Raw genomic sequence first — 26,932 nt, 5'->3', positions numbered from 1 at the left:
GGGAAAGGGGAGTACTGATGATCCAAACTCGTACCGGGGAATTGCATTGGAGTCGGTTGCCCTGAAGCTATTAACAGGGATACTGACGTCCAGGATAAATGTAATTATAGACCCACTGCTGCCAGAAGCACAATGTGGCAATGTAAGCAAAGGTCCACACTCATGGCAGCAGAGAATCTATTACGACATATAATGACGTTGGAGAAACCTAACGGCAAATTTTATGTAGTCTTTGTTGATTACAGAACTATACATATGAACAAGTTAGAAGCCTCACCCTATTTAATGTGCTCACACACGATGTTGGTGACAGAATTCTAGAAACAACAAAGGCAAAGTAATACATATATGCGGATCAGTGGCGTATGCTGAGGGCTACCAAGGCTATCAGTGAAGCCCATACCTCAAATGCGAGCGATGGAAATCTAAAGCACGTTATATAGTAAGCATCTGACACATTGTTCCATTTGCAAAACTTGAAAGCAAAGAGAAAACACGTCGCACGTATTTCTGAGAACAAGGCTTCGGAGACTGATATTGCAGCCCAGACTTTCGTCCCTTCCCATTGACTCGCCTCACGCGGCTTGCTGCTGTCTGCCTACAGGCGCGGGGACCGGCGGAGGATAGCTATGCTAGGCTTCGGTCCGTCAGATTGCCACTGCTATCACCATGCGTTACTCATCGTTTATACTTCCTACCTCATCCTTCTGCCTTAAATAAGATAGATGACGGAGTGCTGGTATTTCACTCCCGTTTACATCTACATCCTTGTAGGAAGACACTGGTATAGGAGTAATATAGTTTTCTTTTTATTGGTAGATCTGCTAAAATGATACGCAATCTTTCAGGTTTAGTGTTCTCTTTTGTTGGTTGTAATCGAACCCGTGATCATGGGTCGGACACCACCACTGATCTTCCGAGGAAGATAATTAACCATTGAACGATGGGTACGACCGCTGTAAAATTCAACATTGTTATTTAACGATAATAATAATAATAATAATAATAATAATAATAATAATAATAATAATAATAATAATAATAATAATAATAATAATGGTGCATGGCATCTACATAGGCTTGGTGGTGACCTAATAAGGATAAAATGAATGGCGAAGACGTCATAAACACCCAGTTCCCAAGTCAGGGGAATTAACACTATGAGGGGGTTGATTCTGAAAATTGAACCGGAGCCGTCGGACCAAAGACAAAACATTCTATTCATTTAGCCTCAAAGCTGGACTTCAATTTGCTAAACCTTAGGCTACCAACTCGATTGATTAGGTGTTGAGTATTGGCGGTGGCAGAGGCCAGGCCAGTAGCTTGTGAAGCAGCCTTGACAACACAGCGGGCAACTCCGTTGGCTGTTGGCTGAAGCTCAAAATGCTTAAGGCTTGATGTTCCCTAAACCAACTATCGAAAAAGAAAAACCTAAGTCTAGTGGTAGCCCACGTCTTGATACCAGCATACGCCACTGATGCGGATGATATGGCATTAGCTTCAGAGCAGATAAATGACTTGCAAAATGCAGTTGACATACTACTGTAAGTGACTGGGCCCAGAAAAAGGAAGTTATAATCAATGAGGACAAGACGGAAATGATAATTTTTCGAAACGGTGGAAGGCCAGCAGTTTTTAACCAAGTGTCCTGCAACGACAAGGAACTGAAAATAGTCAACAATTTCAAATACCTAGGCATTACCCTACAGGTTACAGAAAGAAGCTTTAGGCTACACATACGATCAAAAACAACCGCCGTAATAAAAGCTATAAACGACATTGGACATATAAACCTCATTTTACTGGAAACAGCAATGGTACCGTACTTTTTCAAACGAAGGTGCTGCCCGTTCTGACATATGGACTCGAGCTAATATGGGAATTCCTTAACTACAGGCAATTGGAAGAGAGGAAAGACAAAATCTAGATTTCTCAAAAGAGCCCTTGGTGTATCAAAGACAACCGGATCCAGACCGGTATACGAGCTTGCAAGAGAAACGTTCCTAATAGAGGATCTACGCATAACTCAACTACGATACTACCGTACCGATTACGGAATGTTACAACAAGCTGCTCCAAGATCTACAGAATAAAAAGCGGGATATACCGATGGAATTCTACACTACAAATGCGATGCTAGACAGAAGATGGACGCAACCTCTGTGTGAAATGAGGCAAGTCGTGACCAAGCTTGCAGTTCATGGTTTCCACCATGAGGTATGCTCCCGAAAATTGTTTCATGATCTAGATGAAAACTGCGTGTGTGAACTATGTACACGCACGCACATTAATGGTGTCCCGACATAAACAATCAACACTGCCCCACTCCAGTACTGAAAAGGAGGGGAGAGAGTAAAGGGATAGTGTTGAAGGCCACTCCAGTACTGAAGAAGAGGGGATGGGAGTGAACAGGTAGTGCTGAATACACTGTGTGTGTATTCCGGCATTATACTGTAACATTGTAATAAGATGGCTGCTATCCTATCACAGGTGAATCGAGGCCGTATTATTGGCATGTGAGAGGCTGACATGGTCCCCCAAGCAATAGCACAAGCAATACCATGCAGTCTTAAGACAGTTTGGAGATGGACAGAAATATGGCAAGAACGAGGTGAAGAAGGATTGGTAGACCCGATACAACGCAGCTACAGAATATTCCTAAGTAGTATAAAATACTTTTCGGTTAAAAACTTCCTTTATCTCTTAATACTGTAATTAACAGAGTAGGCTACTTTTTAATTTTTATGTTAAAATGCTATTTCTTCGGGGCGTCGACCTATAGAGTTCTTTTGCCTCTACTTGCACAATATATGAGCCTGCATGTAATTGGAATTGCGGAAGTGTTGAATGTGAGAAACGTTAAGGACGACACAGACACGCAGTCCCCAGGCCAGGGATATGATCATTTACAATTTAAACCTCCTGGCCCGGCCAGGAATCGAACCCGGGGCGGCCGGACGCGTTGCTCCGTACACCGCGGGGCCGGACGAGTAGGTAACCTAATGCTGTACCTCAATACATCCGCCACTGTGCCCATTTCGATCACAACGAAGTCCTGTAGCGGGCTGTCTGCATGCAGTCCATGCGTTAAGCGAGAAGGTGAGTCACTGTGCCTTCAGCACTACCCCTTCACTCTCTCCCCTTCTTTTCAGTACTGGAGTGGGGCAGTGTTGATTGTTTATGACAGGACACCATTAATGTGCACGTCTGTACCAGAACATGCGGAACTTACCATTTAACCACGTGTCCAAACCGAACCAGGTCAATAGTGGAATATAGCAAGGAGTGACATGACTGATCAGAACTAGGAAATATGCTGTATTATTATGCAGGTCAAATTCTAAAAGGAATAAGACATATATGTAACATTATGACCATTCGGCCGCAATAAATTATTTTATTAGTATATTACCACTACGCTACCTAGCGGGCAAGATTTGCATTATTCATCCCTGCTTTATTAAGACTCATTCAAGTCCACTGTCTTTATCCACTTCAGTTACGACTAGCAGCAATGTAATATCAATAAATGAAATAATTTATACAATTCTGAAGGGGAGAAATCATAGCTGTCTACATTTACTGTAGATGACTCTGGGAGAAATGTATTTACGATAGTCATAATATTTTCATGTTGAGATATTGGCAACCATGTCGCGATGTTTTTCTGTTTCAGGGCTGTTTATCTATGTGTACCTGTGTTTATCTATCTGTCACTCGGTCCGTTGTTTATGCTATTCGCATAAATATCAGTTAATTTGTTTTGATGATTGAATTTTGAAACAGCCTGCCAAAATGCCTGCAATATTGAATGTTATTGAAGTTGACAATTTTAAGTCTTACAAAGGAAGTGTTTCTATTGGACCTCTGAAATCATTTACTGCAGTAATTGGACCCAATGGATCCGGTAAGCGTATGATTGTTAATCTTCCCTCCCGTACAGTATAAAATTACATCGTGATCTGGAACAGAGCAACAGCTTATTATATATGATATGCTATTATGTTATTTTTTTCGCCCTCATATCCATCCAAAGCGGACCGAGCAAGTTGGCCGTACGGTTAGGGTGGCGCAGCTGTGAGTTTGCATTCGAGAGATAGTACGAAGGTTGGAACTTAAATAGTGGCAGCTATTTATTTACAACAGATACAAAAGAGTTACATGTTAGCAACCTTTACTGTCCTTCAGTGTAGTCACCAGCGTTGTGTATAACCCGTTGTCAGCGATGTAGAAGTCGTAGTATACCTTTAGCAGAGCCTGTTCTGTTGATGGTGCGAATGAAGCGGACTACTGCCTATCGAATCTCTGCAACAGTTCTGAAGCGAATGCCACGAAGTGGTTCCTTCATCTTCGGAATCAAATCGAAGTCACAAGGACTTAGGTGCGGGGAGTATGGTGGATGGTACAGTACTTCCCAGTCCCATCGACCGAACAAATCAGCCACAGCTTGCGTTGTATGCGCCCGAGCATTGTCATGCAAAATGATGGGTGGATTCTGCAGAAAGTGTTGCCGCTCTTGTAGACCTTGATGACACTGTCGTGCTGTAGGACTGGTGGCACATTCAGTCTCGATCCAACTCCGTTGTTCCTGTTTGGAAAACATAGTGACGTTATGTTTGACCGCTAGCTCACAAGTGACTATTTCTCTCGCTTGTGCGCACGCAGGTGATGTGGGAAGGGCGAGTCCATTTGCTCTGAGGTAAGGTAGGTATGTAACGAAGTGTGCTACTAGCGACAATATTAGATTCCATTGCCTAGTGTCTCCACAGCAGTGTTGCCACTATTTGAGTTCCAATCCTCGTAGGTTCGAACTCCACTGTTGGCAGTCCTGAAAATGGCTCTCCGTGGTTTCTCATTTTTACACCAGGCAAATGCTGGGGCTGTACCTTAATTAAGGCCACGGCCACTTTCTTCCCACTCGTAGTCCTATCCTACCGTTGCCATGACATGCCTGTGTCAGTGCGACATAAAGCAAATTGTAAAACACAAAACAAAAACAAGGCATCCAAAGTGGGATTCTACATCGTATCCCCACATTTGGTTATTGATGTAACCACCCTATATTTGAGACGTGGCCGGCCCTTTATTTTCATTACTATGCAATTGTTTGCAAGAAGTATGTTGGAGGAGACTTAAGTTTCTTTCATACGAGAGAAGTATGTTGTACAATGATTTTTCGTATGAAGTATCTAGCACAAGTAGCAGGTAATTTGGTATCATTTAGGTTTATGCCTTCCGTAATACCCTCTGTAGGCCTACTAAACTTCCATTAAATTTTATTGCTGTGATGACAAATGTCAATCAAAATAAAATATTGCCAAATGCATTAATTTGCATGAGAGTAGTAACTCAAAGACTCCTCTTCAGGAGAGTGTGGTTCTTATCATGGGCAATGTATTTGAGATATTCTCTCTCTCTGTTAGTTGCTTTACGTCGCACCGACACAGATAGGTCTTATGGCGACGATGAGGCAGGAAGGGGCTAGGAGTGGGAAGGAAGCGGCCGTGGCCTTAATTAAGGTACAGCCCCAGCATTTGCCTGGTGTGAAAATGGGAAACCACGGAAAACCATCTTCAGGGCTGCCGACAGTGGGGTTCGAACCCACGATCTCCCGAATACTGGATACTGGCCGCACTTAAGCGACTTTGAGATATTCAGGGTGGAACATGTCACCATTGTTCAGTTGTTTCTAAAATTTGTTGATGATCTTACCTTTTTAAAGCAGACCTTTTTTTCATTTATGGTTTGAAACGCACTCTTGGTAGCCATGAAGATGGTTTTCTGTGGCTCCCTATGTACAAATATTGGAGCTGTACCTTAATCAAGGCCATGATTGCTTCCTTCCCACTCCAGGCCATTTCCCATCCCATTGTCGCCATAAGACCTATCTGTGTTGGTGCAACATAAAGCAAGTTGTAAAAACAGAAAGAGGAGATGAAGAAAAACACAAGAGGGCAAGGACAATCACCACATCGTTGTATACTGCCGTCCTTGAGTAGATAGTGTTGGTGCTACATAAAGCAAATTGCAAAAACAGAAAGAGGAGATGAAGAAAAACATGAAAACACAAGAGGACAAGGACAATCACCACATCGTCGTATACTGCCTTCCTTGAGTAGATGGTCTTTCTCTTTATCAATCCAATTCCTCTGAACTTACATCATCTCTTCTCAGACCCAGGCGAGCTTCATCTGGTGGACGGGCATCAACATTTACTGAGGATGCATCATGAAAATATCTTCAGTCTTGATGCAGGAAATGTAGGATAAGATGACAACTGGATAAAAACAGGAAAAGGGAAGACACATAAGATAAATACAGCTCGTAAAAGATCAGGAGCACAGGGAAAACACAAAAGGAGAAAAGCATTCCTACTGGACAGTATAATGCCTGGTTGCAGAAAAGCCAATCAAAATTTGATTGGCAATCAATGTGGGTTTGATTTGCAATCATTCTGTTTGAGTTGCAGAAAAAGCAATCAGTGTTTGATTCACTTCCATGTATGTGGGGCTTGCCCTTTCTCCATCTACCACCCCTACCATCTACCATTCTCCAATCAATGCCTGCAGTCTTAAACTCAAGGATGCTATTCTTTCATTAAATATATCCCGATAAACATTTCATTGATATGAAATTGAAGTTTGTGTAGAAGGTGTGATTAGAATAACACATTTTTTTTTTCCCCGTAGAATTAGTCTCGCATACAACCTCAATCTACCGGGCGAGTTGGCCGTGCGGTTAGGGGTGCACGGCTGTGCGCTTGCATCTGGAAGATAGTGGGTTCGAATCTCACCGTCGGCAGCCCTGAAGATAGTTTTCCGTGGTTTCCCATTTTCACACCAGGCAAATGCTGGGGCTGTACCTTAATTAAGGACACGGCCACTTCCTTCCAACTCCTAGGCCTTTCCTAACCCATCGTCGTCACTATCTCCCGGATGCAAGATCACAGCACCGCTGTAAGGAATTTTAAGTAAGATTTGCATAATTTAAATTTTCTTATAATGTTAACAAAAATTGGGTGGCAAGATGTCACTTTGCCGATCTATTTCCTGTTCAGACCTTCAATCAATAAATCGGAGCAGTTTGATGGTGGGTTAGGTTTTCTGCAGTGCAATCAGAAATCAAAATTGATGGGCAATCAACTGATCTACCATAGAGGACTTATTTGATGGACCTTTGTGCATATAGGTTAAAGTTGCTTACTTTTTGTATGAGAACAATTTTATTGCCGAGAACCACATTTCTACCTTAACTTTGGTAGATATTGAATATAAATAATTGCCGATAAAGCATATAAAAATTAGTTGCTATTATTCTTTCAGAAACGGTACTGGAAAACTGAAAAGATGCTGTCCTTTAGATGGAACTTAGTATAAAGGCACCTTTGTAGTTTTACAGGATAAACTAGAATCACTCAGTAAATTTGCAATAAATATCTAGTGTTTAGTTGAACCTCCAGTGTTCTTAATAACTTCAAAAATTCTCTTAGGCATTGAGTGAATAAGGGTATTTATTTCTACTAATGAGATTGCTACCCGCACAAACTGAATTGCATTTTTCAGCTCATCCACTGTCACACATTGCCATCCATTGTGATGGACATGTCTTTTTAGGATCCCCCATAGTCCTAAGACATCACCAACCTTTTAAATCAGTGCTTACTTTGGGGCAACATCCCAGACAATGGAGGGAAGCTACACTCCAAGTGCTTTACAAGGGTATAGTTGACACCAGACCCTAACTCGCATTGAGATATATAACCTTGAATCAGCATTTTTCAAGACTGACAAAGCTCTTTATGAGGAGAATAATGGCATTTGCAGACCGAATAATCTCCAGGAACAATTTGGATTTCGGCCTGAACAATCAACAATCCAGGCAACAAAATGCCCACATGAGGAGATACTGGCACTTAGATTTACAGGTGGAAAACTGTACACAGTATTTGTAGACTTCGAAAAAGCTTTGGACTCTATAAACAGAAGCATATTATTTGAAAAACTACATAACATAGGACTGCCATATTACTTAATAAGCCTAATGGGAAACATTTTAATGGAGAACAATCCATCAACGATCTTGTCATGACCTCGAAACCATTAGGACTACTCCGAAGTGTAGGTGTTTTGCAGGAGGACTCGTTGAGCCCTATACGTTTCAATATTGCAACACACGAAGGAGTCTAAGCAGCAAAAGCAGACTACGTGAAAATGCTTATACGTGCAGATGACCTGACGCTGGTATCTTCCTTGAAAGAGTAAGAAAAGAGGTGGAAATGCAACTTCGTCAAGAACTGTTTGAATAGAGAAGTGGAACATAATCGCGGAGCCAATTTTCAGTCTTCAGTTAAATTCATGATGGAGGTTGAGTTGGATGGATGCCTTCCTCTTTTGGGTGTACGAATGAGAAAGAAGTCGGACAGTTCCATAGGACACTATGTCTACCGCAAGCCTACACACACAAATCGTTATCTCCATGGCAGATTCCCACCACCACATGGTACAAGAACAGGATATTATTACACTCACCACGGGGATGAAGTAAATTTGTGAACCATCAGCTATCTATGAGGAGATGGATACACTCAGAATCACATGCAAGTGGTCGAAACTGCTTACCTTCCGTATATCCACAATACTACAGACCGAATTGCTAAGATCCTCTGTAAGTATGGTATAAAAACCATGATTGGTAGTCATACAAATTCATCACAGTGTAGGTAAAAATAAGGAAAAATTGTCCCCATTAATACACCCTGGGGTGTACGAAAAACCCTGTACTTGAGGCAAGGTACACATTGGCCGGACATGCTGGTCCATTGGTACTCGCATCAAGAAACACCGAAGAAATATCCCTTTCAACCACTCATACAAGTCAGCAGAAGCTGAGCATTTCCTATCGTCGGGTCATGATGACATGTTCCAAGAAGTTTAAACTCTTACACCATAGGTCTAGGGTCTTGTGGGAAGTAGTGGAGATACGTAAAATTCCTAATAATTTCAACAGGGATATTGGCTATCAATTAAGCAATACCTAGTTACCAGCTGTTAATGATTTGGGTATGTAGTTCTCTTTCCTGTCCTGTCCTTCACTATCTCTGTCTGTTTCTTTTCTCTTTCCCTCTCCCAAATTCATACTTGCCTCATTACTAGATGGATCACTCTGTGTGTCATATCATCGTTGCTGTGTCAAGACCGTGAATGTGACAATGCTCTTCCTGTTCATTATTTCCCTTAAGACCGATCTTGCCTCCCAGCCTTAAATACATCCTTATCCTAGGAGTGGGTAAATATGTCATGCAAGCCTACATTTCTACAGTACAGTACGGTACAGTAAGATTTATTTTCTTTTACACATGCTTATAGGAAAATAAACTCAACAAAAATTGTTCTGATGGACAGCATATCAATATGTGGCTGGTAGGCGTAACCAGTCGTGAGGGAAATATTCGATGAAAAGAGCATTGACACATTTGCAGTTTTGGCACAGTAGTGACGATATATCATCATCTCCATGTACCTCTTACTTAATTTCTTTTTACTCTCATCTCCTTAACTTTCTTTGTATTATTTAAATCTTTCCCCTGCTAACACCTTTTAAAAACTTTCTTTTTATCTTCATCTCTCTTCTATCCCTGTGTCTTTATCTTTCTTCCATTGCAAGTGATTTTATTTTTCCATCATCCTCCTCCACCCTCACCCCACCATCTTTGATTAGTCTGATTACCTTGTTGTGTATTCCGCAACTCACAGATGTGTGAATATGAAATATATTAGAACTAAGATGGTGACATCACTTCCTGTTTGGAATACAGTTGCGCATAGTGAGCCATCTGATGATAAACAAGAGTATCTTTTAATCAATACAGCAATGGTCAAGTGATTTTGAAGTTCCAGTAGTTATCGTTAGAACAGTGTAGTAGAATGAGTTTCTCTTCTGAGGACATAGAAAGTCTTTCCGAAACGTGAAGAATTCCCACAGTTTATTTCTTTGATACAGCAAAAACCTGAAAGATTATCATGTATATTAATGCAGGTCATGAAAGCATCAGTTTAAGTCTCAGGCATTTACATTGACAATTGGGCCACAGTGAGAACTGATGATAGAATGAGTTCTTGGTTCATTTTTAAAAATTGTTACAATCTGTTTTGCGTCGCACCTACACAGATGACTTACTTGACTTAATTCCTGTTGTTCCTTGTGGAACATAGGGCATCAACAAAGCATCTCCATCTGATCGTGTTGCCAGCCAACCTCTTCACCTCTCTCCAGGTCTTGCCTTCTTCTATTGCCTCCATGTGTACAGATCTTTGCCACGTTTGTTTGGGCCTTCCTCTCCTCCTTTTACCCTGCGGGTTCCAATCCAGTGCCTCTCTCTCAATGGCTTCATTCCCTTTCCTCAACGTATGCCCTATCCATTTCCATTTCCGCCGTTTTATCTGTATAGCCATCTCAGTTTCACCCGTCCTTCTCCATAGTTCATGATTGGAGATTACTTCCAGCCAGTAGATGTTTAAAATCTTCCTTAAACAGCGGTTGACAAAGGTTTGCAACTTGGAAGTAATCACTTTAGTCACTTTTCCTGTCTCGGACCCATATAGTAGAACAGCCTTGACATTACTTCGGAAAATGCAAAGTTTGGTCCTGATAGATATTTTGTTATTCTTCCATACCGGATAGAGCTGAACAAAGGCACCGTTTGCTTTTTGTATACGTTGAGAAACATCCTGTACTGCTCCTCCATCTTTGGTAACTACACTGCCCAAGTAGGTGAAACTATTCACATCCTCTATAGGTTCATCACTGAAGACAAATGGGTCTAGTTTGTTGGTGTTCATCCTTAGGGCCTTGGTCTTCTTTGAGTTAATAGTTAGTCCTACCTTTTTTCCTTCTTTTACCAAGTCCTCAATCTTTGATTGCATTTCACCATGTGCCTCAGACAGGAGACATACATCGTCAGCGAAGTCTAGGTCTTCTAACCTATTAGCCAATCCCCACTGGATACCACGTTTCACATTTTGCGTTACATTCCGCATTACTGCATCAATCACCACCAGGAATATGGTTGGCGACAGGATACAACCTTGACGTACTCCTGAACGTACAGATATAGGCTCAGATACATGGCCCTCATATGCGACTCTGCATGTATAATCATGGTATGTTTCCTGAATGAGGTTGGTAATTTGTGATGGCACTCCATACCACTTCACTTCCTTCGACATAGCTTCTCTGTTGATCGAATCAAAACTTTTTTCGAAATCGAACACTGCATAGAGGCGAGATGACCACTCAGCAGACTGCTCCAGAATTATCCTCAAGGTGTTTATTTGGTCTACACACGAGCGATTCGATCGATAGCCTGCCTGTTCCCGTCGGAGCCTCAAGTTGATATACTCCTTAATTTTGTTCAACAGAACCCTGGTGAAGACTTTGCTAGGGATTGAAAGAAGCGTAATGCCCCTCCAGTTGTTACAGTCTGACGTATCGCCCTTCTTTGGCAACTTCACCAGCAACCCACATTTCCAATCTGTCGGCATTTCTCCAGTAACCCATATCTTCTCAAATAGCGGCTGCAGCATATTGGCAGTGGTATCCATATCAACCATCATGACTTCTGCTGGAATATTGTCAACACCTGCTGCCTTACCAATATGCAACTCTCTTAATGCCTGCTTGATTTCCTCCACTGTTAGAATGCAGACTTTAATCTTTGGGTCAGGCTGGGTTTCTTCTTCTTCTTCTTCTTCTTCTTCTTCGCCTTCTCCTGCATGTACTTACTCTTCCAAGGAGTGGTTTAACACCGCAGAGAAATGTTGCTGCCATTGCTTCAGTTGATCCTCAGAGTTTGTTAGGACGACACCATCTTTGTTTCTGACTGGACGGTTTTTCTGCATCTGCTTCCTTGCCAGAACTTTGGTGATGGTATAGAGTTCTCTAAAGGCGGGATTCCACTGAGGCAACATTTGGGCGACATGGAGCATGCGACAGTGAAGCATGCTGCAGTCGACTTTCAATTGAAGAAACACGGCACGACATGTAGCGTGCGGCTGTGTGGCATGAGACATGTTGCCATCTGTCGAACACTTTCTGGTGCCGCATGCCTCAAAAATATGCTTGTTGCACAGTGTCGCCCGGGATCCAACAGTGTGTGGATCGGTGCTACAATTTCTGTGCGACAAGATGAAGTGAGCTATTGAAAACACTGCGAATTTAATTGGGGATTATCACAATGCTCCGGAATTGCGGAATGTAACATTGAGTGATTATAAAAACAGTAGAAAAGAAAGCATATGTCAAAACGGCCCCCAGAAAAATATGACTGTAGTGTCCACAAACTGAAGAAAATTTTAAAAATGCGTTCAGCTTTCTACCGAGAGCATAAAAACTTCAGAAAATGAAAACTGGTGTTGCTTCTCCATTGAGAGGAAATCTGTGGTTCGCGTAAAATCTACTTACCTTTCTTCTTGACATCGATGCTCCAAACGTCAAGTTACAATGAGGAACGTGAGATGAATTGATTTTATGCTACTGTTTTCCTCTAATAAACGAAATAAGTTAACTGCTTATGAACTTTTGTATATAAAATTGTGATTTATTCAATGCCCAGCGGGCTGAGTGGCTCAGACGGTTGAGGCGCTGGTCTTCTGACCCCAACTTGGCAGGTTCGATCCTGGCTCAGTCCGGTGGTATTTGAAGGTGCTCAAATACATCAGCCTCATGTCGGTGGCACTTAAAGGAATTCCTGCGGGCCTAAATTGCGGCACCTCGGCATCTTCGAAAACCGTAAAAGTAGATAGTGGGACGTAAAGCCATTATTATTCTTCTTCTTCTTTCTTTCTTCGTTTCGGCCTGCTGTGGACCACGTTATTTCAACCGTTTGCATCCTTGAGCTTTAATTCTTCCCCAGTACTCACGCATTCTCGTTCTGTGAGCCTCCTTCCTTTCATCAATCCACTTCTTGCCTGTTTTCAACTTTGGCCTTTCTTGGAACCTCTTGTATCCCTGGAGCTTTTTCTGGAGAGGAGCACGTTTCTGGATGTCTTCAAGTGTGATTCCTATTTCTTGAAGGTCTTTTTCAACTTCGATAAACCAGGGTCCCTTGGGTTTTCTTGTTAAGAAAGTAGGAAAAGATCCTATTGGTTTGTCTCTGTGTGCTCATGCGTGCTATATGGCCATAAAAATTAATCCTCCTTTTCCGAATCGTGTCCGTTATCCTCTCCATTTGCTGGTACAGATCGCTGTTGTGTCGTCTCCTGTACTCACCATTTTCTTTGATTGGTCCAAGAATCTTTCTCAGGATTTTTCTTTCTTTAGCTTCTAGCTTCTCCATCAGACCTTTTCTGTTCATTGCAAGGCACTCTGCTGCGTACAGTGCTTCCGGGCGTACAACCGAACAATAATGCCTAAGCTTGGCGTTGATGGACACTGATCTTTTGTTGTAGACATTCCTAGACAGCTGATATGCCACCTCCATCTTGTTGATTCTGCACATGATTGCTTCTTTCTCAGAGTTGTTAGGTACTATCCACTCGCCTAAGTACTTAAACTTTTCCACCTGCTTGATTTTTCCCTGTTCCACAATGAACTCTCTGGGGGCTGGCTTGATGTTGGTTATAAACTCTGTTTTTTGGAAAGAGATTTGGAGGCCAGCTTTTGCTGCTTGGATTCTTAGTTGGTTAATTTGTTTTTCAGCAGTATCTAGGGGAATCAGAAAAGATCGCTAGGTCATCTGCAAAAGCTAGGCAGTCTATGATAAGATCATCTTTCTTATATCCTATTCTAAGGCCATTCTCAGCCTCTTCCTTGCACATCTCCTTGCGCCATTCCCGAATGATTTTCTCCAGAGCGCAGTTGAAGAGAAGCAGTGATAGTCCATCCCCTTGCCTAACACCAGTCTTGATTTCAAAGACGTTCAAAATTTCTCCCCTGAATTTTACCCTGGTTAAGGTCTGTTGAATGATAGCTCTCGTTTTGTTGTCTAAGCCCATTTCCTTCAGAATGCGGAGGAGTGTGTGTCGGTCTATGGAGTCGTAGGCTTTTTGGAAGTCAACAAAAGTAACTACAAAATTCTTATTCCTGGATTTTAGGTACGACAGGACAGACTTAAGGTTCATGATCTGCTCTGCACAAGATCGTCCTTTTCTAAAGCCTCCTTGGTATTCACCCAACTGTGAATCAAGTTGCTCTTCTGCCCGAGTTTGAAGGGCTTTGGAGAGAATTTTGTATGTTACTGCCAGAAGGGAGATGCCGCGATAGTTGTTTACATCTGTTTTGTCACCTTTCTTATGTAGGGGATGAATCAGGGCTGCTGTCCAATCATTTGGGATCTTCTCTGTTTCCCAGATCTCGCGAATGATCTCAGTTAGTTTATCGATCGCCTTTTCACCTGCAGCCTTCCAGAGTTCAGCAATTATCGCATCTTCTCCAGGTGCTTTGTTGTTCTTTAATGATGTAATTATCTGTTTGATTTCCTCTTTTGTGGGGGGAGAAGAGTCTGGGTTGGGATGTCTGGATTCTTCAAAAGTGAATTCTGATTCTAGTTCTTCGCAGTTAAGAAGAGATTCAAAATATTTAGCCAAGATTTGGCAGTTATCCTTGTCGTTGTAGGCAACTTTTCCATTGTGATCTCGGAAATGTAGACTTGGTGGGGTGTACTTGGTGAGGTTGTGTTTGAAGGTTCTATAGAAATCCCTAGTATTATTCTTATTGAAGTCCTGCTCGATCTGTGTCAGTTTGTTTTTGTCAAATGCACGCTTTACTTGGCGGATCACTTTCGCTGCATGTTTCCTAGCCTCCAGAAAGTCTTCATATCTTTCTGGATTCTTCAGGGAATTCCATCTTTGCCAAGCGATTTGTCTTTGTGTTATGGCTTCATCACATTCTTGAGTCCACCACGGATGCTTCTTTGGTTTCTTTAGCAATACTGTCTCCTCAGCCGTTTCAACAATGGCATTTTTCAGTTGTTCCCAATTTTCTGTGTCCAAAGACTGAAGTTTCTGAGTGAATTTTTTGCTGGTTTTCAGCTTTTCTGTATCAAATTTGCTAGTTTTCTTTATCTTAACTCTTTTGGTGTTTCTTGGATGAAGCTTAATTTTGATCTTGGATAGATAGTGGTCTGAGTCAAGGTTAGCACTTCTCAGGACTTTAACATTTTGGATCTCTTGTGTTGCTTTTCGTGCAATGGCAACATGATCTATTTGAAATTCTCCCAAGTGAGGATTTGGTGATATCCATGTCTTTTGTTTTCTTGGTAGATGTTTGAAGGCTGTTGACTTAAGAACAAGATTGAATGCCTTACAAAGCTCTATAAGCCTTTCCCCATTTCGGTTGGTTCGTCTGTGGGCTGGATAGTTTCCAACGATATTTTGGAATTTCCTTTCTTTGCCAATCTGGGCATTGAAGTCTCCAAGCAAAATGATTGTGTGTTTGTCAGGAATTTTTGATGTAACATCTTCCAGGTCCTCCCAGAATTTGTCTGTTCCTTCTGGGTGTTTCTTGTTTGCCTGGTTAATTGGCGCATGTACGTTCACAAGCGTGTGTACGTTGTTCATACTCCGAAACCTAAGCATCGAGACTCTGCTGTTAGGAGAGCTGAAATCGGTGAGTGAATCAATAATTTTTCTGCTGACAATAAATCCTGTGCCGAGGTGTGGAACAGTTTTCATCACACGTTTGCCAGTTTTCCCTTTGAAGATTCTATAACCTTGTGATTCAAACGCATGTTCATCAGTAAACCTTGACTCTTGAATTGCTGTAATTAGGATTTCATGATGGGAGAGGACATCCGTAAGATGTTTGAGTTTACCAACTTTCAAGAGGGAGTTGGCATTGAAGGTAGCAAAAAAATTTTGGTGTTTGTGGCTGATTTTGTTCGTAGGAGTCTCCGATACCTCCTTGCATGTAGTTGCAGGCTCCCCAGAATCCGAAGGCCTGCTTGCGTCCCTCAAGGCGACGGTGGATTGGTTACCACCTGGGGTACAATTTCCTGTTGAATTTTCCTCCATGCTTTGCAGTTGAAATCTTGTAGTTTGGGGTCGGTGTAGTTTTACATCGACCAAGTTACTTCCAAGGTTGTAAGCCTTGGAGAGAGCCTGATGTTCGACTCGGGATGGCATTTCCTCCCTACCCCATGCTTCGGTTCTCCCGCCGGTACTCGGGTGGCTGATTGCAGTGGTTTCCCACTGGGCGATGGGGGCGCCACATCCCTACGCCACATTATTATTATTATTATTATTATTATTATTATTATTATTATTATTATTATTATTATTATTATTCAGTTACTGGTTTTATCCTTATTAGTACTGGCAATAGTTTGCATTAGAAATAAATAAATTAGAGATAACTATTAAAATAGAATTTAATGACATCATAGTACTAACTACAACAACAATAATAAACATGGCAGGTTCGATTCTAACTCAGTCCGGTGGTATTTGAAGGTGTTCTAGTAAACCTACGTCAGCCTCGTGTTGGTAAATTTACTGGCACGTAAAATAATGCCTGCTGCACTAAATTTCGGCACCTCGGCGACTCAGAAAACCGTAAAAGTAGTTAGGGGGACTTGAAGCCAATAACATTATTGTACAATAATAATAATAATAATAATAATAATAATAAATTCTACATATCAGTATATTATGGCATTTCCATGTCTATGGATTTCTCGTAAACACGTTGTTTAATAGCATAACAACAAATGGTTCTCTTTTCTACACTGTTAACACACAACAATTAATCTACTTTTTATTCGGATATTCTTCACCGCTACTCTAATTACTCAGTCTTCCAACACTGTTTCATCGAATCCCACTATCGGCAGCCCTGAAAATGGTTTTCCGTGGTTTCCCATTTTCACACCAGGCAAATGCTGGGGCTGTACCTTAATTAAGGCCACGGCCGCTTCCTTCCAACTCCTAAGTCTTTCCTATCCCATCGTCGCCATAAGACCTATCTGTGTCGGTGCGACGTAAAGCCCCTAGCTAAAAAAAAAAAAAAAACACTGTTTCATCATAGTCTTTTTCTTCCTCACTATGTCTACTTATTGCCGGCCCCGTGGTGTAGGGGTAGCGTGCCTGCCTCTTACCCGGAGGCCCCGGACTCGGTTCCCGGCCAGGTCAGGGATTTTTACTTGGGCCTGAGGGCTGGTTTGAGGTCCACTCAGCCTACGTGATTAGAATTGAGGAGCTATCTGACGGTGAGATAGCGGCCCTGGTCTAGAAATCCAAGAATAACGGCCGAGAGGATTCGTTGTGCTGACCACACACCTCGTAATCGGCAGGCCTTCGGGCTGAGCAGCGGTCGCTTGGTAGGCCAAGGTCCTTCAAGGGCTGTAGTGCCATGGTATTTTTGTCTACTTATTGTCAAAGTTGCCACGAGTTATCTTTCATTAGCCTAGTATAACTGTATTAGAAATGTGAACTATAAGGGGGTAAAATAATCAAAATAGGGTTAGGATATTCTGCTTAAAACATTTTAAATTTTAAAATATCATTAAATTCCAGTGAACAAGAAGTTTCTAAATCTTCCCCTACCTCTAGGTATACAGATTCTGTAATGGTACATGACCTTCATCTGACAAAGTATTCCAAAAAATCATCACTAATGGCTTTCGCCTCTTGAAAATTCCGACGTGGTTTATTTGCCAAGGGCTCCATGCCTTATCAGCTTGGATCACTCCGCGCCATGCACATTTCCGGGATGATTCGTGAGATGAGTGCACAGAAATTCGAAACAAGGAAGTATAGCTGTCACCAGCCGGTCAAAGTCGAGTGAGGAACTGTTGTCTTAGTTGCCTTGATGGAATAACGTTTGTAGTTGGCGACAAGTCTCCACAAGTGACGCATGCTATACCCAGCAACACATGTAGCATACCACATCTTTTGTGCCCGACTGACAACAAGCCGCATGCTACAAAGAGCAACATTTGTTGCCAGCCGCATGCTCCATGTCGCCCAAATGTTGCCTCAGTGGAATTCCGCCTTAAGATTTCCCGTTCTGGCTGCCTCTTCTGCTTGTTGAGATAGGTCATCTATCCATTTCCTTTGATCTCTCCTCGCACTTCTCTTTACTTCCTTATCCTTCGCAGCATATTTGGATTGCAATTCTGCCTTCCTTGTTCGTGTCTTACATGCATTCATTACTTCCTTTATCTCTTTCCTTTGTCTGATAATTTCCCATGTCTGGTTAGTCATCCAGTCTTTCTTCCTCCTGTCCTTAAAACCCAGGATATTTTCACTTACTTCAGTAAATACAGATCTAGTCTTCACCCATTTTTCTCAATAGTTTCATACTCCACCTCAGTGAGTGCTTGGAATCTATTCTTTATTTCTATCCTGAAGGCTTCTTTCACATTTCTGTCATCCCTTAGCTTTCCAACATCATATCGCTTCCTTATCTGCTCTATCCTTCTCTATTGTGCCTGGATCTTCATTCTAAAGGTAGCCACAACAAGATGGTGATCACTACCAATGTCTCCACCTCTCTTGTTTCTCACATCCAACAGTGAACTCCTCCACCTTCGTCCAGTAGCCACATGATCTATCTGGTCCTCTGTCCTATGATTCGGTGATACCCTTGTCACCTTATGGCAGTCTTTATGTGAAAATATAGTACCACCAATAACCAAATCGTGGCTTGCACAGAAGTCCACAAACAGCTGTCCATTCTCATTTCGTTCCCCTAAACCATGCCTTCCCATAATATGTTCAAGTCGTTCGTTGTCCTGTCCCACTTTTGCATTCAAATCTCCTCCAACTAGGATGATATCCTTCCTTTTCTGTTTCTTAACCGTTCTATTAAGATGTCCATAGAACGCCTGTTTGTCTTCCTCCTCTGCTAACTCCGTAGGTGCATAGCATACTATCAACACAATGTTTCTAATATTGGTCTTAAAACATGCCACTATTATCCTTTCCGTCACTGGGTACCACTCCATAAGGCTCCTCTTGGCCTCCTTATCCATTAATAAACCCACACCTCCATAACTCGCTCCGTCGCCCTCGGGTCTTCCAGAGTATACAAATGTAGCTCCATCATGGGTTGCCAGTTCCCCAAACTCACCCCGTCTTACCTCACTCAAACCTAGGATGTTCAGGCCATAACTCTTCATACATGCCACTGCCTGTTGTAGCCTTCCACTTTCCCGCAGAGTGTCCTCACATTCCATAGCCCAGTTTTCGTTAGCCTTTTCAAGCCAAAGGTCGTCATCTTTGGATCAGTCCGGTTTCTCATTGTTGATGTTTCTGTAATAAGGTAATTTAAGGTTGTGCGAGTTATTGGCCCACAGCACCCGAGCTTGGGGGTGGGGCTGCCACCTACGCCTCCAAGCCTGCTGTTTACTGTTGGGGTAGTCTCCCTTAGCCTTTGAAGATCCCTCTTCACCACAAGGCAGTGGTTTTCCCCTTTATTTCACCCCAAGAGGAAGGGTTGCATGCTCCGCCAACTTTGCCGCACCAAAGGTCTCCTTCTCTGCCTCAGTTGCCGTTAAGGACTTCACCACAGCCCCATTAGCCGTTACTTTTCAGGGTTCCTGTAAGGCCTTCACAGCTACCGTAGCGGTCCTGGGGCACACAAGGTCCCCGCTGTACTTCACCCTTACAGGCTATCCCCTGCTTCGTACCGTTGCCCGCCCCCCACGACGTGGACGAGGGGTTGCACGTATGGGGGACACCGACACAGATATTACTCGCAAAACTTGTAGTGATACCTGGACTCCCTAGTGCTGAATCGGTAGACCTCAGCAATCTCCGAGATTCGTATTGGCAACCTTTGACACACAAACTATGAATCGCCATGAGACATCTGGCGTACACTTTCCTCACTAGTACTGTTGTTTACACAGCAAAGCTAAAATATAAAATTCATGCTAGGACCAAGATTCACATCGATAAATGTTATATAATGTGCGTGTGACACGGTTGTTGGCTTAAAATAATAAAGGGTTAGAAAATTCCTATTGATCTATCATACTCTCGATTCAATTCAGATTTCATTTCCATTCAGTTGGCAATATTACCGGAACAGGGCTAGCTCCCTCCTTACTCCTCAGCCCCGTACAAAGAAGTATCACTAAGAGTTTCGCGAGTAATTGGTCTTATGGTGATGATGGGATAGGAAAGGGCTAGGAGTGGGAAGGAAGCGACTGTGGTCTTAATTAAGGTACAGCCCCAGTATTTGCCTGGTGTGAAAATGGGAAACCACATAAAACCATCTTCAGGGCTGCCAACAGTGGGGTTCGAACCCACTATCTCCCAAATGCAAGCTGATAGCTACATTACCCAAACTGCACAACCATTTGCTCGGCATTCTTGGTTCAAACAACAGGATATAGGGGTTAGAGTAGGCTGTAATCTTTCACCTCTTTGACCTTTATTGTTTGCAATTTGTATGGATCATTTAGCTGAAAGGTATAAAATGGTAGAGTGAGATTCAATTCGCTGGAAATCACCTTGGCCGGCATCAAGCCTGACCAAACAGCGCTCCTTGGGCATTGGCGTTGTGCTGCGAGCACAGTGTGGGATGTTTATCAGACCTTTCTTGTTTGTGGCTGAAAATGTTTCCCATTACTTCCAGCTGGAGCTAAGAGATCTGCTGTGCAATATCTGGCTCAAGGACATAATTGTACAATCCTGAAATATGCATGTCTTTTAATAAAATGCTTTGTCAACAGCAATATTCTTGATTGCACAGGCATGCTGCTAAAGTTCTTTCAGTGTTCTGCCCTGTGTATGTGAGCTGTTTTTTTCTCTCTTGTCAAATTAATCGCATCCCAGCAATGTGTGGGTTTAATGGACTTTAACTTGCGCAGCTCCATGCAGATGACTGTATCGTGAACCCTTGTTCCTAATATAAAACACATTGTACAGTCCAAACATTATATAAACTAACACACATTCCAGCTCAGACCACAGTGTACTTTGTTTCGCCGAAGAGAGTGTATACTGGTACATGTGCCTGTATGCAAAGTGTTATTATAAAATACCGGTATGTATGTATGTATGTATGTATGTATGTATGTATGTATGTATGTATGTATGTATGTATGTTTAGTCCTCAGCCCGAAGGCTGGTTGGATCCTCAACAGCTCCGCCATCAGCTGTCATAGATGGCCTGGGCATCACTGAAGAGGCGTACTAGGGAAATGAGGAGTGAGGTAGTTTCCCGTTGCTTTCCTCACCGAGCCAGAAGTTGCTATTACATATCAGTCTGCCAAGCCCACTGAAATGCATGCACCAACCGACCCTATGAGCAATATTTTCACACCATTCATAGCAGGGACTGGCTGCAGAAGGAATGGCATTACTAGCATCACTCATACCTCAGTCACTTTCATTTTGTCAAAGCCAAGGAGAAAGCTGAGACAGATCAATGAAAGTAACAAAATTGCTCTAGCCCATACCAGTAGACATAGTGCACTGTAAACACTACATCTTGCCAACAAAGGCACAAAATACTGGTAGCCTACATAATAATATTTTTGTCACGTTAAGTTTCATTATGAAGTCTATACACATGGATTTGCTTCATTTGTCCTATTCTGCCACAGACTCAACATCTGCTTATGCCCCCCCTCCCTCCTGTCTTTTGCGACTGACAGCATCCGTCCATCTATCTCGCACACTTTCACTGAATATTGTAATGGTGGGGGATAGTCGGAGTGCCGGCCAGATGTGGTACCGTTCCTCGTGTTCACCAGTACATAAAGTTTGTTATAATGGAAGCCATTTCTTTTCAGTTTTGACTTAGTTAATCTATAACTGTGATGTTTTTCAGTCTGTTGAAACTAATGCAGATTAAATAAAATTACATAATACCTGAAAAATTAATAACAGATTATACCCAAACAAGATATAATTTAATTAAAAACAGAATGACATGTTTTGTTCTTGAAAGAATATCATCAGATTCTATCAAATCCCCCTTTAAATTTATTATTATTATTATTATTATTATTATTATTATTATTATTTGCCTGGTGTAAAAGTGGGAAACCACGGAAGACCGTCTTCAGGGCTGCTGACAGTGGGATTCGAACCCACTATCTCCCGGATGCAAGCTCACAGCTGCGTGTCTCTAACCACACGGCCAACTCGCCCGGTATATTCCATTTCATTATTTTGTGAATCTCGATTCAATACGGACCATATAATGATATTCTTGACGTTGCATTGTTCACCAATACTGGTACATAGAGGAATTTCAAAATAATTTCACTAGCAATGGAAAAGTATTATTTTGCCAACCGTGTGGTAAAACAGTAAGTGACCGAGCTCGATAGCTGCAGTCGCTTAAGTGCGGCCAGTATCCAGTAATCGGGAGATAGTGGGTTCGAGCCCCACTGTCGGCAGCCCTGAAGATGGTTTTCCGTGGTTTCCCATTTTCACACCAGGCAAATGCCGGGGCTGTACTTTAATTAAGGCCACGGCCGCTTCCTTCCCCTTCCTAGGCCTTTCCTATCCCATCGTCGCCATAAGACATATCTGTGTCGGTGCGACGTAAAGCAAGTAGCAAAAAAAAAAAAAAAAAAAAAAAAAACAGTAAGTGGAGTTCAACATTCTCAAGTATCCTAGAATTTATTGTGGAATAAGCATATTGTGACTGCTTTGCATGTGTGTTTGCGACAATTACTAATAGATTCTAGTAGCTTAACGTCGCACCGACACAGATAGGTCATATGTCGACAATGGGATAGCAAAGGCCTAGGAGTTGGAAGGCATCGGCCGTGGCCTTAATTAAGGTACAGCCCCAGCATTTGCCTGGTATGAAAGTGGGAAATCACTGAATACCATCTTCGGGGCTGCCGACAGTGGGATTCGAAACCCACTATCTCCCGGATACAAGCTCACAGCCGTGTGCCCCTAACCGCACGGCCAACTCGCCCGGTACTAATAGATGAACCAGCTTCTTGAAGTGTAGGCCTCTCCACATTCTCCCAATATTATTTAGATATAGAGCATTTGTTTCCATCAACATTCTTCTTGAAAAAATAAATAATCTTGGACTGAGAAATTTCCTAAATAAATACGTTAATTTTAGCCCCAAGACAAATTCACATTAAAGAAAGACTATCTTCCAAAATGTTTCAAAGAAATTTTACAAAGAATTCAGGCAGTATATGACAGCGAAAAACTGTGGGTGAGCATCAACGAAATTTTCTCACGGAACTGGAGGGTGTATTGTAGAGATAGGATAGGAATGGTAGGAGGGGAAGTATTCATTCTCGTGAAAGAAGAATTTGTAAGCTACGAAAAAGATAAAGATGACAAGCATGAAATTCTAGGGGTAAGGCTCGTTTCTAAAGATAATAGGCAACTAGATGTCTTTGGAGTGTACAGACCGGGAAAGGGTAGTGCAGATGCTGATTCAGATTTATTTGATAAGATAATCAGCTATGTGGGAAACAATAAGGAAAGGAACGTGATCGTAGCGGGTGATCTCAATTTACAAGTAACAAGTAACTATTCTCATTTTGGTTCCGTATTGAAGTTGACGTATGTCTCAAATATTATTACAATATTATAAGTATTGAACAGGTGGACTTATAATATTGTAGTAATATTTGAGACATGATCTCAATTTACCAAATGTCAATTGGGAAGGTAATGCGAATGACAGGAAGCATGACCAACAAATGGCAAATAAGTTAATATGGGAAGGGCACCTGATTCAGAAAGTGATGGAACTAACTAGAGGGAAAAATATTCTGGATATGGTGCTGTTAAAACCCGATAAGCTCTATAGAGAAACCGAAGTAATAGATGGTATTAGTGATCACGAAGCTGTTTTTGTGGTAATTAAAAATAAATGTGAAAGAAAGGAAGAGATTAAAATTAGGACTGTTAGGCAGTACCATATGGCTGTTAAAACAGGCATGAGGGAGTTTTTAATAAGTAACTATGATTGGTGGAAAACGGTAAATAAAAATGTAAACAGACTCTGGGATGGGTTTAAAGCAATTGTTGAGGAATGTGAAAATAGGTTTGTACCTACAAAGGTGGTAAGGAATGGTAAAGATCCACTATATTATAACAGGGAAATAAAGAGACTAAGAAGGAGGTGCAGGTTGGAAAGAAATAAAGTTAGAAATGGCTGTGGAAGTAAGGAGCAATTGAAGGAACTCACTAGGAAATTAAATCTAGCAAAGAAGTCAGCTAAGGATAACATGATGGCAAGTATAATTGGCGGCCACACTAATTTTAGTGAAAAATGGAAGAGTATGTATAGGTCCTTTAAGGCAGAAACAGGTTCCAAGAAGGACATTCCAGGAATAATTAATGAACAAGGGGAGTGTGTATGCGAGGATCTTCAAACGGCAGAAGTATTCAGTCAGCAGTATGTAAAGATTGTTGGTTACAAGGATAATGTCCAAATAGAGGAGGTGACTAATACTAAAGAAGAATTAAAATTTACCTATGACAGCAGTGACATTTACAGTAAGATACAAAAGTTGAAAACTAGAAAAGCAGCTGGAATTGATAAGGTTTCGGGGGATATACTAAAGACAGTGGGTTGGGATATAGTACCATATCTCAAGTACTTGTTTGATTTTTGTTTGCATGAAGGAACTTTACCAAATTAATGGAGAGTTGCGATAGTAGCCCCTGTGTATAAAGGAAAGGGTGATAGACATAAAGCTGAAAATTACAGGCCAGTCAGTGTGACATGCTATTGTATGTAAGCTTTGGGAAAGCATTCTTTCTGATTATATAAGACATGTTTGCAAAATTAATAAATGGTTTGATAGAAGGCAGTTTGCATTTAGGAAAGGTTATTCCACTGAAGCCCAAGTTGTAGGATTCCAGCAAGATATAGCAGATATCCTGGATTCAGGAGGTCAATTGGACTGTATTGTGATTGACTTATCTAAGGCATTTGATAGGGTAGATCATGGGAGACTACTGGCAAAAATGAGTGCAATTGGACTTGACAAAAGAGTGACTGAATGGGTGGCTCTGTTTCTAGAAAATAGAACTCAGAGAATTAGAGTAGGTGAGGCTTTATCTGTCCCTGTAAAAATTAAGAGGGGAATTCCTCAAGGCAGTATTATTGGACCTTTATGTTTTCTTATATATATCAATGATATGTGTAAAGAAGGGGAATCAGAGATAAGGCTTTTCACAGATGATGTTATTCTGTACAGAGTAATAAATAAGTTACAAGATTGTGAGCAACTGCAAAATGACCTTGATAATGTTGCGAGATGGACCGTAGTCAATGGTTGATAATAAACGGTGATAAAAGTCAGGTTGTGAGTTTCACAAATAGGAAAAGTCCTCTTAGTTTTAATTACTGCGTTGATGGGGTGAAAGTTCCCTTTGGGGATCATTGTAAATACCTAGGTATTAATATAAGGAAAGGTCTTCATTGGGGTAATCTCATAAATGGGATTGTAAATAAAGGGTACAGATCTCTGCACATGGTTATGAGAGTATTTCGGGGTTGTAGTAAGGATATAAAGGAAAGAGCATATTTGTCTCTGGTGAGACCCCAACTAGAGTATGGTTCCAGTGTATGAGACCCTTACCAGGATTACTTGATTCAGGAACTGGAAAAAATCCAAAGAAAAGCTGCTCGATTTGTTCTGGGCGATTTCCGACAAAAGAGTAGCGTTACAAAAATGTTGCAAAGTTTGGACTGGGAAGACTTGGGAGAAAGGAGACGAACTGCTCAACTAAGTGGTATGTTCCGGGCTGTCAGTGGAGAGATGGCGTGGGAGGACATCAGTAGACGAATAAGTTTGGATGGTGTTTTTAAAAGTAGGAGAGATCACAATATGAAGATAAAGTTGGAATTCAAGAGGACAAATTGGGGCAAATATTTGTTTATAGGAAGGGGAGTTAGTGATTGGAATAATTTACCAAGGGAGATGTTCAATAAATTTCCAATTTCTTTGCAATCATTTAAGAAAAGGCTAGGAAAACAACAGATAGGGAATCTGCCACCTGGGCGACTGCCCTAAATGCAGATCAGTAGTGATTGATTGATTGATTGATTGATTGATTGATTGATTGATTGATTGATTACTGAGTGAAGTGGCAGAAATGGGAATGGTGTAGTTGGTGTGTTGAAGGACGACAAAACTGCTTGTGAACATCCTTAGTTGCTAGCGTATAAAGAAATGCCTCCTGCAAACCACGTCTCTGAAGTGTTACCTTGGCCAAAAGGTGTAAAATACGGCAATGTATTGCTATACTTATTGATAGTGTAGCTTACATAAATTTTTTTTAAAATTTTGCTAGTTGCTTTACGTCGCACCGGCACGGATGGTTCTTATGGCGACGATGGGACAGGGAAGGGCTAGGAGTGGGAAGGAAGCGGCCGTGTCCTTAATTAAGGTACAGCCCCAGCATTTGCCTGGAGTGAAAATGGGAAACCACGGAAAACCATCTTCAGGGCTGCCGACAGTGGGGTTCGAACCTACTATCTCCCGAATACTGGATACTGGCCGCACTTAAGCGACTGCAGCTATCGAGCGAGTTTTTTTTTTTTAAATTTTTTTTTTAAGGCAGCTGAAGGCCCTTCTGTAAGCTTTCCGAAGATGATACACATAATTTGCTTTGTTCTTGCTCTGCATAGGTTATGTAGAAATGTACAGGCTCGGTATACTAAAGTGGATAAATTAGTGTCTAATGACTGAAAAGTGTTTGTAAAAGAACTGTCAAGAATTGATCTGGCTTAGTGCTGTGGTATACTACGCAGATTATTTTGTAAGTATTGCACTCGTAAATGCATTTGATAAAAGCGACCTGTCGTCAATTTAGATTCTTCAGGAGTTACTGAAAGACAGCTCTTTGAAAAATGATTTGGCTTTGATATCTGTTTCTTTTGTAAAATCATGGACATACGCGAAAAATTCACTAACCCATTGACCAAAACAGTGATGGGAGGTGTGTGCTGCTGAAAATAAACTAGATTCACTCTCGGCCTC

At 41.7% G+C, this 26,932-nt stretch overlaps 1 protein-coding gene across 4 annotated transcripts in view; it reads left to right on the top strand.

Moving 5' to 3' along the window:
- The first annotated feature begins 3,693 nt into the window (after positions 1–3,693).
- LOC136864009 (structural maintenance of chromosomes protein 1A) overlaps positions 3,694–26,932 on the top strand; it is a 679,773-nt gene continuing 656,534 nt past the window's right edge. For all 4 annotated transcript variants that reach the window (XR_010859243.2, XR_010859244.2, XR_010859242.2 and 1 more), the window contains exon 1: positions 3,694–3,907. Coding sequence is in view for 1 of the 4 variants with exons in the window: in XM_067140505.2 (XP_066996606.2) it covers positions 3,796–3,907 (112 nt within the window). In the remaining 3 variants the exon portion in view is untranslated. The remainder of the gene's footprint in view (positions 3,908–26,932) is intronic.

This window comes from Anabrus simplex, chromosome 2 (assembly GCF_040414725.1).
Source record: "Anabrus simplex isolate iqAnaSimp1 chromosome 2, ASM4041472v1, whole genome shotgun sequence".
NCBI classification, from domain to species: Eukaryota; Metazoa; Arthropoda; class Insecta; order Orthoptera; family Tettigoniidae; genus Anabrus; species Anabrus simplex.
Note: the sequence above shows the minus strand (reverse complement) of the source record. Positions and strands in the feature narration are given on the sequence as shown.